Genomic DNA, 16157 nt, shown 5'->3' on the forward strand with positions numbered 1-16157 from the left:
CAATAAAGGAAATTTTATTTATTGAATGGTTGTGTTTTAGATCAAGATTTTTATTCCCAACCTGGTCTAATGCCCTTCCCTTGCCATGCAAAGCTTAGAGTGGGAGCTAGGGATTCACACCTCCTTTTCTGTTTTGGCACTGTCTGTACACACGTCACCCTGGGGAAGACCCAATATCAGGGAATCCAGCAAAATCTCTGCAACAGGGACAAAAATCACTAGTATTTGAATATTCCCACCCTGGCCTGCTAAGAAAAAAAGTTATGTTTTAAAAGAAAAGATAATAGAAGAAAAAAGAGACCTAGAAAAGGGATAAGGGTGGACAGGAAAAGTCTAGAGTCCTCTGGGTCTTAATGAGTGAGAGGCCAGAGGTGGTCTGATCATTTAGAATGGCTGGAGTGATGTGCGGATCTGAAAGCAGAGCAAGGAGGAGGATGTGAAAGATGCTTTTCTGTGCATTAAGAATGTATCCCTGCTCTCCTCCCTTAACTTTGGCATTTCCTCCAGAGATTGAGAATATATTTGAAACACTTTAAATTACTTTGTGGGATCACTGGCCTGCTTCTCTGAATGTAACTCTGTCATTCAGACCACAAGGCTGCCTGCATTTTCACAGGGTTACACCTTTTTTCCCCAAAACTTGGGCTCCCACTGAGGCCTGACCACCATGGGGAGTTGAGGATCTGGGGTTGACCTTTCTCAGATCGAATAATGTTAACCTAGACCAACTTCCTGGAAGGATGCAAAGGTAGTCTGGGATCCTTGATGTATTCTTGGACCCATTCGTTATTGGGGTTGGTACAGATCTCTTGTTTCCTTCTGGTGATGAAGCTGTGGAGGCAGAGTTAGACTGTCATGGGTCATAGAGTATGTTGGGGGTCCAGTCCACACTCCCCCATTTCTAGCTCACAGCGGGCTTGCCTCATGCCCTGTACCACCTCCCTAGGCTTCCCCAACCTTGGTCCCCTCAGAAGGCCTCCCTCTCTGGCCTCTAGACCTCATCATCTCTTCATTCAGCCCCTTCCCCACTCAGCCTAGACCCTCAGGCTTGGGTTTCATTATGGCCACCATTTCTTGGGCCACAGAATTATAAGTGGCAAAAATCAAGAACGATCAAGAAGGCCTGTCCCGTGAGAGTCAAAGCCCAGGCCCTTAACCACTGTTCCCCTGTTCTAGCATGGAGACTTGGTTCTGTGCACCCCATTCCAGCCCTGGGCTCCCCTTCCCTCTCCATAGAAATGTCTGCAGAGTGGTGCTTACAGGATTGCTGGCAGGTCACAGTTGAGGGCCTTTCTGTATCTCACCACCACTTTTCTTGGCAATACTTTCTCATGATACTTCAGGCAGCAGGTGGGTGGAGGGTTCACCGACTCAGGAATTTCTGAGGGAATGACATTGAAAGCTGAGCCAAGGAGGTAGAGAGGGAACCCATGGCTGCCCACTTCCATGTCCCATCTCTTGCATTCCGTTTTTCTGATGGCAAAGCCATTTATCAGCACGGACTGATGGTAGCTTGATGGATAATAGAGAAAGTGAAAAAGATGAACCTTCTGTAGAACCTTCAGCCTCTGGACTGAGTGTCACCAAGTACAGAGGCCTGGGGTAATCACATTTGCTGATGAACTTGACTTGGCAAACACATATTGAGCTCCTATTACATGCCAGGCTCTATGGGGTTAAGAACATGAGGAAGACACAGTCACTACTCTTGTGTACCTTACAGACCAGTCTGGGTATAAAGGGAAAGTGAAAAGATAAACGCTACAATAGAACGTGGTCTGGGATAGAGTAGAATTTGACACAAGATGCTATGGGAACAGAATGAGGGGTACCTAACCCAGCCTGGGTGGTTGAGGAAGAAGTCCCACAGCAGGTGGTGCCTGAGTTGATTCCTGAAGGATGAGTAGGATTTAGGCAGATAGAGGGGTTGTGGGATCTGGAAAAAAGAAATGTATGGAGGCCTGAGTTGGGGGAAGCCCAGTGTGTCTGGGGGAACGGAACAGTTTCAGGAGGCTGCAATGCAAGGTGGGAAGGAAGATGTAGGAAGAGAGGATATTGAAGAGGGAGGGGAGGGCCACACCTCTTCTGAGCTGTGATAGGGAGCCTGGATTCTGTGCTAGAGGCACCAGAGAGGCAGAGGTCAGGGAGGAGGCTGAGATGGAGAGATGAGCTGGAGAAGTCAGGGCAGGAGGAAAAGGCTTATATTTAGGCTTCAGAGTCAGACAGCTTGGGTTGGAGTCTCGACTAAGTGACTTGAATCATGGGCAAATTTCTTACTCTCTCTGGGTGTCTTTACCCGTTAAACGAGGGTAAAAAATTACGTCCTAGGATCGTGGTGAGGATTAGTTGAGAGAATGCTTGTAAAGCCCTTAACTCAGAGTCTGGCACAGAGAGACTCAGCGCTTGCTGTAATTAAGAACTAATGGTTGTAATGGCCAATCTTCTGGCCTGGAAATGGCTCTTTCCCCCTCTCTTTGACGCTCGCAGGATATGAGACTCGGCTGGGTTATCACTGTGTCTCCCTCGGGCTCCCCTGACTGCTCATCAGTTGGGGATATCACCTCACCCGGCCCCCAGACCTGCAGAATGCAAATCCCTGACCCTTGCTTCCAGCTGGTGGCAAAGCCTGAGACTTCTCGAGAGAACCATTTGGCTGATCCATGCTTTGGGTGGGCCATTTTCTCTTCCTGCTTGACCTTCCCGAAGGGCACTGTTGCCCCGTCCCACCCACCAGAGGCACCTCTACCCACAGTGACCCTGGTTCTCAAGGTAACGTTTACAAAGACCAGGGGCACCCTGAGAGCGTGTGGGCAGCTGACATGGTGTGTGTGACCCTCGCTCCCCTGAGTGTTTCCACAGGCAGAATCCGGCCAGACTATAAGCCAAGGGCAGCCTTAGGGACAAAGGAAGGGCTGGGGCAGTTGGAGGCGGGTATGTAGAAGGCCTGAATGTCTTGTCCCTTCCCTGTCACCAGCCCTCATAAATGATGGTAGAGGCAGGGGTAGGAAGTGGGGAAAACAAACCCCATTCTCTATAGGTCCCAAGCATCCCATAGTTGCAAAACCTCTCAACTTCCTTTAACCCCTTTTCTCTTTTCTACAGACTTTATTTAGTCCTAGGCTGGGGGATGGAGATAGGGGCCCAGAAATCCGCAAATGGTGCACGTGGGCAAGTACAGCTCAGCTCTACTTACAAAGGGAAGAGTTTGAAGACAGCAGCTCTGTGTGCAGGAGGGGAGAGGCCCCAGGGCTGATGACAGAGACCTGACAGCGCTCTTAGCATCACCTGGCTGCCTGCTGCCCCGTTCCCTTTTCTCACTGCCGCCCTACAGGGACAGGTGGACTCACTTGGCTGGCTGTGAACAGCTGAAGTAATGGTGAGGATGATGATGATGAGGAGAGAGAGGGCAGCCACGGAGACTTTCATCCTCTCGGTGGGGCAGTTAGGCTTCGGAGGCTGAACGGAGACAGTCTTCTTCCTGGTCATCCACGCAGGGCCCTCAGCTCTCTGGACTCTGACCACTTCAGCGGGTGGAGGAGGAGAGACAACGGACCTCCCTCGGTGTTTGCTGAAACGGAGGCCGGTGGAGGGCGGGGTCTGGAGCAGAGTTGAACTCGGTAAGGTTTGAATCCGTGTGAAGGAAAAAAGAGAGAAAGGGAGAGTGTGGAGAACGTGCCGTGTGTCAGCACCTTGCATGCCCCATTTCACTTAATCCTCCCAGCGGGGAGTAGAGATTTTCACTCCCATTTTGCGCACGAGGCCGCTGAGGCTTAGAGAGGTTAAATAAATTGTCCAAGGTCACATGGGTAGGAGGCAGATAGGCGGTCCTGAAAACCAGATCCGTGTGGTTTCACCATGTTCCCTGCCCCCATCTCTATGCTGGGGAAAGAGGAGGGAGGAGGGAGGAGGGTGGAGCCGACTATTTCCCCCGGTGAGCGGTCTTTGGGAGGGCAAACAGAGAGCAGGATTAGAGAGAGCACAGACCGAGGCAAGGGTAGGGTTAGTGCCCTCGGAAAAGGATGTGTGTCCACCCCCCCCCAAGGACACATGATTGAGCTCACACTCTTTCTTGTCACAGATTATGCTACAAATACCCCCCCAGCCCCCAAAGTGCCTGATCCTTGGGTCCCTGTTTGTTGCTGAAATGTTGGGCTTATTTGTCAATGTTCTCATTTATCTCTTTGGACCTTGGACTCGGAGCCAGTTTTACGTCTTATTGGCTGATCCCTTCTGGGTGCCCTCAGCGTGGGTTAATCCAATCTGCCACCATGGCCAATCATGGCCAGCAGAGGGCATCCCAACATCATGGACCTGACAAGCTGTTTCTGGGTCCGGCGTTCCAGCTGCGGCCCACCCCCACCTTTGGCTAAGCCTGGACCTGCCCCTCAGCATCTTAGCTCTTCAGACTGCCTCAGAAACCTGTTCCAGGCTGAAGGCAGCGTTCAGAGAAGAAATGAAAGATAGAGGGGATTTTGCCTATGAGTTTTAGAGACGTGAGGGAGTGTTTCAGGAGACGGGAGTAGAGGGAGGCAGGGGAAAAACAAGGACTATGAAGATCCCTGTGGGGCTTGCTGTTTGGCATGACTGCTTATAAACAGGAAAAAAAACATACAATGCAATTAGTCCTGGTGTGTTCAAGGCAGTCAGTGGTGGTGAAGCTGTGGCTTTTTATGAAGCTAGGGAGGGTACGTATGTGAGATACCCCATTGACCTCGGTTTATGGAAGAGAGAAGGTCTGAGGAAGTCTGCTATACCTTTAGTGTGCAGGCACCCTCTTGGCCCTTGTCTGTGGAGGGCTGGAGGCCAGGAAGGGTGGTCAGAGTGCCTACACTGGATGTGCTCTTCCTCTTTGTGTGCAGAGCTCCTTCTTGAACCTGGAAGATGGGGGCATCTCCCCCTTTGGGGGCACCTGAGTGTTATTCCTGGAGCATAAGCTTCCTCTTGACTCCTGAATCATTCCATCTATCCATGCATCCATCCACCATCCATTCATCCATCCATCCATCCATCTACCCGTCTATCCACCCACCCATCCGTCCATCTACCCATCTGTCTATCCATCCACCATCCATCATCCATCCATCCATCCATCCATTTCCTGAGCACCTGGTGTGGGCCAGGCTTTTTGCTATGCCTTGTGCAGGACACAAAACTGAGTAAAACAATAGAGTGCAACCTGATGTATGTAAGTGGATGGGGAAGAATTGGATAAAATATGTCCATGAGTCATTCCTATCCCAGTCAGCAGGGAACAGAGGCCTTGAGACCAGCACAGAAGAAGACTATGGAGTTTGCTATAGAGAGGCCTTTATGAAGATTTACCTGCAAAGTCAGGTGATAATTCTTAGCTTTGCACTGGTGAAGCTTAAATAAGATAATGCACATAAACTGCTTAGCAGAGTGCTTAGAATATAGAAGGCGCTACAAAAATGGTATCCGTTATTATTGTGGTTATTATTGTGTAAAGGTAGCTTTTACACTGTCTTCCTCATTTTCTGCTCAGTTTTCCTCTACCTCCATCGCAGGCCTGACCCATTTTTTGGCACCAGGCTCTGGCCAAACTTTTGCAGAGTAATGCTTGAGGCTGAGAGTGCCACCCTGAGCTGGGCTCACCAGTGTCCTCAAGTCTACTGCCAGTGGGTAATTTAGTAGAAATGAACGAGGGCAGGGAAGGGCATGATGGTCTTTAATTCAAGGCAGGGCAGCTCCCAGGAGGTGTCTGGGGCTAAGCTGGCAGTGGGGTTCAGCCCCGTCTCTTTAAATTCGGAGCTGTGTCCTTCTCCACTACTTCTGGGTCACTCAGATCTCCTCCAGCTCCTTGATATAGGCCTGGACCCAGTCATCGCTGGGGTTGGCACAGATGTAATGGCCCTTTTTGGTGATGAAGCTGTGGAACAAGAGGGGAGAAGGATGACAAACCAAGGGTCCGGCAGCCAGGAAGCAAGAGCCCATGCCCCCTTCCTCACAAACTCCTCATCCAACCCAGACTGGTTCTCCTTCCTTAGTGAGAGGTAGCCCAGGGCCAGCGTCCTTTCTGAGGCATGCCCTTCAGCCCCTCAGGGCCCCTGGACCCATCTAGTCTCAGTGTCCCCACCCAGGAAGTGCCCCTTGCCTCCCTTCCCCTCCCCCACACCTCCCCATCCATGGCACTAGCTTCCTCCTGGCCCCAGCGGGCCCCAGACAGCCCAGAAGCCCCCAAGTTCCCTCCCGGCTACCTCTCCCTGCGTGGACATAAATGAGAAGCACCCTGGGGAGCCCCCATTCTGTGTTCTCCCTGCCCCCCTCTCCCCTACCCTGGCCCTGCTGGCTCCCCCTCCCCCAGTGTGGTGTATGGGTGCCACCTACACAATTCCAGGCTTGGAACACTGGCTGCTGGTCTCATAATAGCTTGAAATCCGCTGTCGCCTGACTGCCCGGATCATGTAGCTGAAGCAGCACTCGGTGGGGTGGTAAGGTCCTCCTGAGGAGAAAGCATGGAGGGAAGCTGAGATCAGGGCACTTGTTTGTTTGTCTTTTAAAATAAATTTATTTATTTTATTTGTTTATTTTTGGCTGCGTTGGGTCTTCGTTGCTGCGTGCGGGCTTTCTCTAGTTGCGGCGAGCGGGGTCTACTCTTCATTGAGGTGCGCGGACTTCTCATTGTGGTGGCTTCTCTTGTTGCGGAGCACGGGCTCTAGGCGTTCGGGCTTCAGTAGTTGTGGCACGCGGGCTCTAGAGCTCAGGCTCAGCAGCTGTGGCGCACGGGCTTAGTTTCTCCACGTCATGTGGGATCCTCCCGGGCCAGGGCTCGAACGCGTGTCCCCTGCATTGGCAGATGGATTCTTAACCACTGCGCCACCAGGGAAGTCCCAGATCAGGGCACTTGTTAAAGGTGAAAGCTGCTGGCTGCCTCTGCCCCCGAGCTGGTGGAAGAGGGAAGGAAGGAGGGGACAGCCCCTAGAATTCCAAGAGAGGGCTGTAGAAAAAACTCAGTCCTCTGGCCTCCCTTTCAGACTCTTCCCGGGGCTCCCCTTTTCCTCCCCCTTCATTAGTGACCACTCTGCTTTCCATTCTCCACCCCCACATCGCCACCCCAGAAGGACTGGCTGATGACTTTGAACTCCAGATGGAAGAGCAGCAAAGCCCAGATCTCAGCGAGCACACGCCATCCCAGGGGGCAGCTGGCAGAGATGCTCCAAAAAGGAGGGACGTGGGAAGAAATCCCAATAGGGATTGGGATGCATGCCATTTGGGAATGCAGACCCTGCTCCTCCCAGTGTCCCCATCCTGCCCGTGCACTGCAAAGAGGGCAGGATGCCCATACGAAGCCCCGAGGACAATGGCCCGGGAGCCAGGACACCCAGATCTGCAGGACACCCCACCTTGCCTTTGCTGGCTTTGCGCCCATCACCCCTCATTCCCTCCTCAGTCTCCTCATCTGTGAAGAGGCGGTTAACTGGATTGGTGGTTTTTACATGAAGTTTCCTGGAGGCACTGATGCACTTGGGAGTTCAGTCTTGGGTATAAGACCCCATCAGCCTTTTTTTCTGTTTTACATTTTGGGCCTCCTGTGTAAGATGTTGCTTGAAGAGAAGGTTTCCTGATCTAAAACACTTTTTAAAAAATCAGTATTTTTCAATTATTTTTTGATTCTGAAATTTCATGGCTCTTACAGGAGGTGCAAGGGGGTGACAGCAAAGTCACACCAAGATTGAATTATGGGGGTAGCAGGAAGGGCGTTTCAGATCAAGGGCCCTGCAGTTATCGGGTGCAGTGATTGGGGCTGTGCATGTTATGTGACCAACCTGGACAGAAATGTGGGTGTACACAGCGATGACCTCGGGGTCACCGACGGTGACCAGGTGCTTGGGTGGAAAGGGAAGGGCTGGTCCTCTTTTTTTTTTTTAATCATTAAGCACTTATTAGGTGCTAAGCTCTTTTTTTTTTAACATCTTTATTGGAGTATAATTGCTTTACAATGGTGTGTTAGTTTCTGCTTTATAACAAAGTGAATCAGTTATACATATACATATGTTCCCATATCTCTTCCCTCTTGCGTCTCCCTCCCTCCCACCCTATCTATCCCACCCCTCTCGTGGTCACAAAGCACAGAGGTGATCTCCCTGTGCTATGCGGCAGCTTCCCACTAGCTATCTAATTTACATTTGGTAGTGCATATATGTCCCTGCCACTCTCTCACTTCGTCACAGCTTACCCTTCCCCCTCCCCATGTCCTCAAGTCCATGCTCTAGTAGGTCTGTGTTTTATTCCTGTCCTACCACTAATCTCTTCATGACATTTTTTTTTCTTAGATTCCATATATATGTGTTAGCATACGGTATTTGTTTTTCTCCTTCTGACTTACTTCACTCTGTATGACAGACTCCAGGTCTATCCACCTCATTACAAATAACTCAGTTTCATTTCTTTTTATGGCTGAGTAATATTCCATTGTATATATGTGCCACATCTTCTTTATCCATTCATTCGATGATGGACACTTAGGTTGCTTCCATGTCTGGCTATTGTAAATAGAGGTGCAATGAACATTTTGGTATGTGACTCTTTTTGAATTATGGTTTTCTCAGGGTATATGCCCAGTAGTGGGATTGCTGGGTCGTATGGTAGTTCTATTTGTAGTTTTTTAAGGAACCTCCATACTGTTCTCCATAGTGGCTGTATCAATTTACATTCCCACCAGCAGTGCAAGATTTGATTTGCATTTCTCTAATGATTAATGATGTTGAGCATTCTTTCATGTGTTTGTTGGCCATCTGTATATCTTCTTTGGAGAAATGTCTATTTAGGTCTTCTGGAAGGGCTGGTCCTCTTATCCAGCACCATTGCCAGCAACATCCTCACTCCCCAAAGAGTGAAATAAGGGACCCGTTGGTCCCCGGGAACCACTGCCACTGCATTCCTCTGAGCTGTCTGAGTGAATTCTCAGAGAGGCAAATCAAACTGTCCAGATTCTGTCAACTTTAGTCTAGTTTTATTTCAACAACCTTCTATGTTTCCCTTCAGTTTCTGAAAAGGAAATAAAGTAAAATTGCAGAGTGAGGAATAGCTTTGGCTGTCTGTAAAGGCAGCTCATCCTAAGAAATAAGCTGAAAAAAGTGGCCTGGGGATGCCCCCAACTGTCGCATTTCCCCCTACCACATAACTAAGCGATGCTGCACTCGTGGGGTAGGGCGGACCCTGAAAGCAGCCTGGGTCCAAATCCCAGGAGGTAAATGGACATAGTGGCCTCGAGAGGCTCCAAATACTGTTCCCCAGTCTCCCTGGGGATAATGACCCCAAATGCGATGGGCCAGTCTTTTGCTTAATGGTGAAGAGAGGTGAATTGAGGGAGTGAAGAGATAGCCTGGCCTCACTGCATGGCATTGACAGGAAGGGGACTCATCCTGGGCAGGGTGAGGATGAAACCAGTTTAAGAAGACACCAGACCTTATATACATACAACGGAATACTACTCAGCCATAAGAAAGAATGAAAATTTGACATTTGCAACAACATGGATGGACTTGGAGGGCATTACGCTAAGTGAAATAAGTCAGACAGAGAAAGACAAATAACTGTAGGATATCCCTTATATGTGGAATCTAAAAAATATAGCAAACTAGTAAATATAACAAAAAAGAATCAGACTCACAGATATGGAGAACGAGCTAGTGGTTACCAGTGGGGAGAGAAAAGTGGGGAGGGGAAAAGTAGAGGTAGGGGGTTAAGAGGTACGAACTACTAGGTGTAAGACAAGCTACAAGGATATATTGCACAACATGGGTAATACAGTCAATATTTTATAACTATAAATGGAGTATAACCTTTAAAAATTGTGAATCACTCTATTGTACACCTGTAAGTTATATAACATTGTACAGCAACTATACTTCAATAACACAGAAAGGAAGACACCAGACCTCCTTCTAGAGCCCCTTTCTCCTTGTATCCCCGGCAGCCCTACTCGTGCTTGTTTCCCCACAAGAACCAGGTTGGAAGGTATTGCACTCACCTGAATAGGATTCAATCTTGGACCCCAGGGCAACGGTAATGAGGACGAGGAGGAGGAGGGATATGGCTGCCATGGAGACCTTCATCCTGCTGTGAAGGGAGTGGCTGCAGGAGGAGAGCTGGCCTGGTAGGGGCTTCGGAGGCTCCTGGGCTGAGGAGGTTTTGAGAAATGTTCATTGAGGCAAAATATTTTTTTTAAATAAGGGAACTAAGATTTCAAAGGGAAGTAGGAAGCAGTAGATTCCTCAGCAATTTCATATCTTGCACATTTTTTGAGGGTGGAGTGAAGGAAGCACAGAAAGCCAAGATTTCAGGGAGGAAATTGACCTCCATCCCCAGTGGGAATACATTTAACCCTTTGATAGAAGCTCTTCCTTAGTCGTAGGACGACCATGAGCACAGTGGTAGAGGAGACAGTCTCAGATTTAGTGAAAGATCTCAAAGGCTGGGATGTGTCCTGTGCCCAATTCTGGTTCCTGGCCTCAGAACAAGGCCGTATGGGGGCTGGAGATTGGAGGGGATCTGGGGTAACAGGATGAGGTCTGGAGTCCCCACATCAGGTCTAAGAAATCCTCACTCAAGCTCTTCAGCAGAACCTTTGGCTCCCTACCTCATCCCTGGCCTTTCACTGTCCCCTGGGGTGAAGAAGTGTCATGGCGCTCAGCAGATAATTTATTTAACAAGCACTATACTTTAAGGGCTGCTCTACACAGTAGCTGCTGTCCCAAACGCTTTATGAATATTAGCCCTTTTAAGCCTTTTATCAGTAGTTGAGGAAACTGAGGCACAAAAAGCATCCATTACTCCCCCGAGATTTGACAGTTGATAAGTAGAATCGGGCTTCAAACTCAGGCAGTCTGGCTTCCAAGTCTGTGTCCTTAATCACTCTGCTGTGGAGAAGAAACACGGGAGCCCCCAACGAGCTGTCTCTAAAACTGTCCTGCCTGGCTTGGCTTCTCTAGAAAACCTTTATTCCGAGACCTTTCTGAGTTCAGAGAGTGGATCCCTTTGGGACCTTCTCCCAGTTTCTGACTTTCATTACAGAAAAGCTTGATGGGGACCTAGAAAATGCTTCATTCAGGGATGGCTAGCAGGTTTCATTGATTAGAGGTGGACTGGCGTTCAGTGTTGGAAATGGTTCTGAGGCCATGTCCATGTATCATGTGACTGATGTGCTTTCTGTGAAGGTGCAGCTTGCGTCATCCTTAGATTTGTCTAAACAGGCTATTTACTGAGGAGGAATTGGAGCTCAGGAAGGGCCAGAGACTTGCTCATGTTCACGAAATGATTTGGATGCAGGACAGACCCACCTCTTCACACTCTGTCCAGTGGCCTTGACCGTGCTCTTCCTGGGGGAACTTGTCCTATTCTTCTTGCTGTTGTGGTTAGAAGGCTGTTTCCATCTTCCCTCCTCCACTCGTCAGGGCAGGGCAGGCCTAGCAGATAGCAAGTGATCTGTAAGTATATGTTTTAGAAGAAGGATGAATTGAGCTAGTCTAAGTATGTATATCTCACAGGAAACAGCTGAATTCTCATGCTTAGGTGCCAAGACAGTAATTTATTTGAAATGTTCTGTATTTATCAATAATAACACTATTTAAACTCCTCAAGTCAAGTGATAACAATTGTCGTTAGGAACAATCTAAGGAAACAAGATGTTTCTGGGAAGAATTTGAGTTGGGAAGAAATAATGATTACTTCTTTGTTTTTGCGGAGACTAGCCTACTTGCCAAGTTGTTGCTAGGATCTTTACAGGAAAGTCCGTTATTTTTCAAGCAGTTATTGAATTCCTACCCACATTAGCCTGGTTACGTTCATTGCTATAATGAACAACCCCTAAATCTCAGGGGATTCATTACATGAAGGTTTATTTCTGGCTCATGTCACAGTCCAGTGTGGGCCGGCAGCGTGATGAGTGTGTGTTGGAGAAGGCTGTTTCATGCACCCATTCAGGGACCAAGTCTTCTTCTATCTGATAATGCCGCCATTTTCCACAAGAGGCCTCCAAGTTTACTACAAAAGGGGAGAAGCAGAGAGGGATGGGAAAATTTTTATGGCCCAGTTCTGGAAATAGTATAAGTTACTTTCACTTACACTCCATGGCCAAAATGAAGTCACCTGGCTCCAACTTAATGACAAAGGTAAGGAAAATATAGATCATCTGTGTGCCCAGGGAGAAGAGAGAATGGGTTTAGTGACCTCATCACTTCTTTGCCATAATATCATGGGCTAGGCTTGGAGGTGACCCTGACCTCAGAGGACTCATAGCTTGAAGAGGGACTCAAAAAAGTAAATGAAAATTTCAAAACAGTGGGATGAATGGACTTCAGTGGCAACATAATCAGAGACCTTAAAGGTTCTCCTGTTGCCCACTGGTGAGTATGCGGTGCCTGTTTAAAAAATGTTAAAAATATCGGACTTCCCTGGTGGCGCAGTGGTTAAGACTCTGCCTGCCAATGCAGAGGACACGGGTTCAAGCCCTGGTCCATGAAGATCCCACATGCCACGGAGCAACTAAGCCCGTGCGCCGCAACTACTGAGCCTGTGCTGTAGAGCCTGCGAGCCACAACTACTGAGCCCACGTGCCACAACTACTGAAGCCCGTGTGTCAAGAACCCGTGTTCCACAACAAGAGAAGCCACTGCAATGAGAAGCCCATGCACCGCAATGAAGAGTGGCTCCCACTCGCCGCAACTAGAGAAAGCCCGCGCGCAGCAACACAGACCCAATGCAGCCAAAAATAAATAAATAAAATTATTTTAAAAAATGTTTTTCAAAGCAACACATATGCACTGATTTAAAAAAATTGAAAAATATAGAAAGGGTGGGTGGGACCCTTAATATGTTTACGTCTTTGCTTTATTGCCTGTGTGTGAGAAGTCTTCCAGCTCCACTGGCCTCAACCAGGTGGGTCATGCCCTCTGTCCAAGCACTGGCTCACACCAAGAGAAAAGGGAATGAGCTATATTACTTTTAAAATCTTTTTTTTTCTTTACATTAAAAATCTTGCCTGTGGGTTTCCCTGGTGGCGCAGTGGTTGAGAGTCCGCCTGCCAATGCAGGGGTCATGGGTTCGTGCCCCGGTCCGGGAGGATCCCGCATGCCGTGGAGCGGCTGGGCCCGTGAGCCATGGCCGCTGAGCCTGCGCGTCCGGAGCCTGTGCTCCGCAACGGGAGAAGCCACAACGGTTAGAGGCCCGTGTACCGCAAAAAAAAAAAAAAAAAATCTTGTCTGTGGTTCTAAAAGTGAAATAGTAAAAATATGGATTTTTTTTTACAGCTTTAAAGCACATATTTTTCTAGCTATTTTGCCCTTCTAAGATTTTTACTTTTAAAAATTCAAAATTGGTTGTCAGACTTATTTAGCCATATTTAAACTTTTCCCAATTGTGTATTTCTTTTATAATTAAGTAGCTTTGATAAGCTTCATCATGAAAAAAATCAAGAATTAACACAAGCCAAAAGCCGGCCCATTTTGTTGTTTGTCCTTGAAAAGACAATGAAGATTCTTTTTTTTTTTTCAATTCTTTGAAATTATTTTTTGGTTACTAAAGAAATATGTGCTTTATATAAAAGTTGCAAACAATGCTGAAGTTACAGAGTTGAGAGTGAGTTCAAATTTCCACTCCACCCTGCAGCATCAGCATTACCTGGGAACTTGGTGGAAATGCTGATTCTTTGCCCCACGTAGTCCTACTGAATCAGAATTTCTGTGTTTTAACAAGCCCTTCAGGTGATTCTTATGCATGCAAAATTTCAGAAGCCCTGAACTATAGCACAGCTTCCTAACTGGTGTACTTTACTGTACTGGTCTCTTCAACCTTTGGGCCTCCTGACTGGGGTGGGGTAGGCCAGAGTCCCAGGCTGGTTGCCCCCAATACAAAAAAACTCATCATTGTAATTCAGTGTTGCATAATAATTTAGAAATTTAGTGATGAATTAGATATGATTTTTGCACACACATGTCATATCTTAGTCTTATTTTCAGTCTTCTCTATACCCTGAAATAGTCTTTTTTTTTTTTTTAACTTTGTTGATGGAATTGTATTAAAGTCATTGAATAAGTCATTGGACAAAGGGGGTTAATGACAGTTGAATAACACTGCAAGCTCATGCAAGACAGTGATTTTGTCCTTTTCACCATATATTTCCCCAGTGCCTAAAAGAGTACTTGACATATAATAGGAGTTCAGAACCAATTTCTGAATAAATATTCTAACTTTATGAAAGTCACTGTATCATATTCTCCTCTTATACACTGAAATATACTTGAAGGGCAGGAATGTAGTTTGTTTTGGTCTCATGGTTTTCCTAATGCCTACCATAATGTATAACATAAAGTAGTTACTCAATCATTATCTGTTTGAGTGACGATAAATATCTGTTTCAGGATTCCAGAGAAAGGGAGAGAGATGCTCTGGCTGGGATAGTGGGGGAAGGTTTTACGGTGGCATCTAAATTGAACCATGCAGGATGGGTTGAGTTTTTCTGAGAAGGTTGAGAGGAGGGGCATTTCTGGCAGAAGCACCACAGAAATCAAGGAAGCAAAAGAGAACATTTTTTTTGAGGAACTCTGAAAATAGAGTATTACATAATTGACCTAACATAACATGCCATTTTCTCCTCAAAGAGCTCAGAGAACTGTTGTGATTGACCAGATGCTTGGTCAGAAAGGAAATTCTCAGTTTCCACCCCTCATTTTCTTTCCAGCTGCTGGTGTCGTGACCAAAAGCCTTGATCAGGAGATACCTGGCCCTCTGCTATCCACACTGCTCAGGTGGTCTGTGCTCACCATTCATTCTACTGAGCTAACAACTCGACCAAAGAAACCACACACATTGCCCTTAGGCTTGGCATTTTTTTTAATCCAGTAACTCTTTGAGATCTTCAAGCCTCTGAAACAAAATCTCAACAGAGAAGCCAAAAGCTCCTGTTGCCACCACAAGTAATGAGAGCAACAGGAAAGGTCATAATTGGGTCAAAATACAGGCCAGAACCCTGAGCATCTGTGTTTGCTTCTTTTACCTCCCCCAACCCCACTGAAATGACAGAATTAGTATGAAAATTAAAAAAATTATTAAAAATAAATTCATAGTAGTAGCAGAGAATCAGAAAAGATGACAGAAAGCTGACCATAAGGTGAGAAATTTCTGTTCTATATAAAGGACATTTGTCAACTCGATGGCAAAACACAAGGCGGCTGAAAAACTTGTATCCTCTCATAGGTGATGGAGAAGATCATTGAGAAAATATTTTTCCAACAGGACCCTGGGTAACCCAAAAATCGGAGTCTGGGGGTATTAGGAGAAGAAGCTTGGGTCCAAAGAACAAGCTAGGACCTTGCCAGTCCCCACTTTAGGACAGTCAGGGGTTTGCCCCCAGGATAAAGCTGCAAGCACGGTTCTCTAACTAAAGAAGGATATCCTCTGTAAAGGTCTATATGGGAAAAGAATCTAAAAAAGAGTGGATATGTGTATATGTATAACAGATTCACTTTGCTGTACACCTGAAACTAACACAACGTTGTAAATCAATTATACCCCAATAAAAATTAAAAAATAATAATAAAGAAGGGTATCTGCTGTGGGAGTCTTCCAGAGGGGACTATGGGCCAGAGAGAGAATTGGGCTGTGACCTGGATAACTTCTGGTCAAAGACAAGAAGGCCCACCACTCTCTGCCCCCTAGAAATGAAGCTCTCTGACAACCTCTGAAAGCCCGACTGGTCACACCCCTCCTTCCTTTTCACTCGCCACAGCCAGGGCCCGATAATTAGAATCTGCATTTACAACTAGGGAACTAGGGGTTTCCACTTATGCTGGGAAAATGAAAGGTATCCCTGAAGGAGTAAAATACACTAAGGCACTCTTCCCCTTCACTGGTCCACCAGCTAGCCTTCCTACCTGCTTACCCACACCTCCTAAAATGGTATCTCTAAGTGAGGTTCTAGGACCACCTGCATACGAATCGCCTGTAATGCTTATTTAAATTGTATGCATCTGTGCTTTACCCCGACCACCCCCCAATCATCTCCCAAAGAATGGAGTAAAAGAAAATTTTCTAAACTGTAGTCAAAGATTAGCTATTTTAGTAGGGAGGATAAGATGAGACGAACTATGAATCTGTGGGTTTTAAAATTTTTTTTTGAGATTTTTGTTGACTGTAGTATA

At 47.1% G+C, this 16157-nt stretch overlaps 2 protein-coding genes across 2 annotated transcripts; both read right to left on the minus strand.

The window, feature by feature from the left end:
• Positions 1 to 4377, minus strand: CCL16 (C-C motif chemokine ligand 16). The gene is made up of 3 exons (XM_007105551.3): positions 3348 to 4377; positions 1261 to 1381; positions 1 to 831 (listed from the first exon to the last, which is right to left on the minus strand). Exons 1-3 carry the CDS (start codon positions 3694 to 3696, stop codon positions 720 to 722), a joined length of 582 nt encoding a protein of 193 aa, XP_007105613.3. The 5' UTR covers positions 3697 to 4377; the 3' UTR covers positions 1 to 719.
• Positions 4378 to 5308: 931 nt separating this feature from the next.
• Positions 5309 to 10385, minus strand: LOC102990890 (C-C motif chemokine 14). Its single transcript, XM_028499619.2, has 3 exons — positions 9992 to 10385; positions 6346 to 6460; positions 5309 to 5887 (listed from the first exon to the last, which is right to left on the minus strand). Exons 1-3 carry the CDS (start codon positions 10074 to 10076, stop codon positions 5800 to 5802), a joined length of 288 nt encoding a protein of 95 aa, XP_028355420.1. The 5' UTR covers positions 10077 to 10385; the 3' UTR covers positions 5309 to 5799.
• Between the last annotated feature and the right edge of the window lie 5772 nt (positions 10386 to 16157).

Source organism: Physeter macrocephalus, chromosome 14 (assembly GCF_002837175.3).
Source record: "Physeter macrocephalus isolate SW-GA chromosome 14, ASM283717v5, whole genome shotgun sequence".
NCBI classification, from domain to species: Eukaryota; Metazoa; Chordata; class Mammalia; order Artiodactyla; family Physeteridae; genus Physeter; species Physeter macrocephalus.

Bases quoted from the DNA above. Each gene is read 5' to 3' on its own strand.
- CCL16 (XM_007105551.3), bottom strand. From the start codon at position 3,696: ATGCAAGGTGCTGACACACGGCACGTTCTCCACACTCTCCCTTTCTCT. The intron at 1,382-3,347 runs GTGAGTCCACCT...TCATTCCCTCAG, and splicing joins AGCTGTTCACAGCCAGCCAA to AAATTCCTGAGTCGGTGAAC. The intron at 832-1,260 runs GTAAGCACCACT...CTGCCTCCACAG, and splicing joins TGTGACCTGCCAGCAATCCT to CTTCATCACCAGAAGGAAAC.
- LOC102990890 (XM_028499619.2), bottom strand. From the start codon at position 10,076: ATGAAGGTCTCCATGGCAGCCATATCCCTCCTCCTCCTCGTCCTCATT. The intron at 6,461-9,991 runs GTGAGTGCAATA...CTTTCTCCTCAG, and splicing joins CAAGATTGAATCCTATTCAG to GAGGACCTTACCACCCCACC. The intron at 5,888-6,345 runs GTAGGTGGCACC...CTTGTTCCACAG, and splicing joins TGTTCCAAGCCTGGAATTGT to CTTCATCACCAAAAAGGGCC.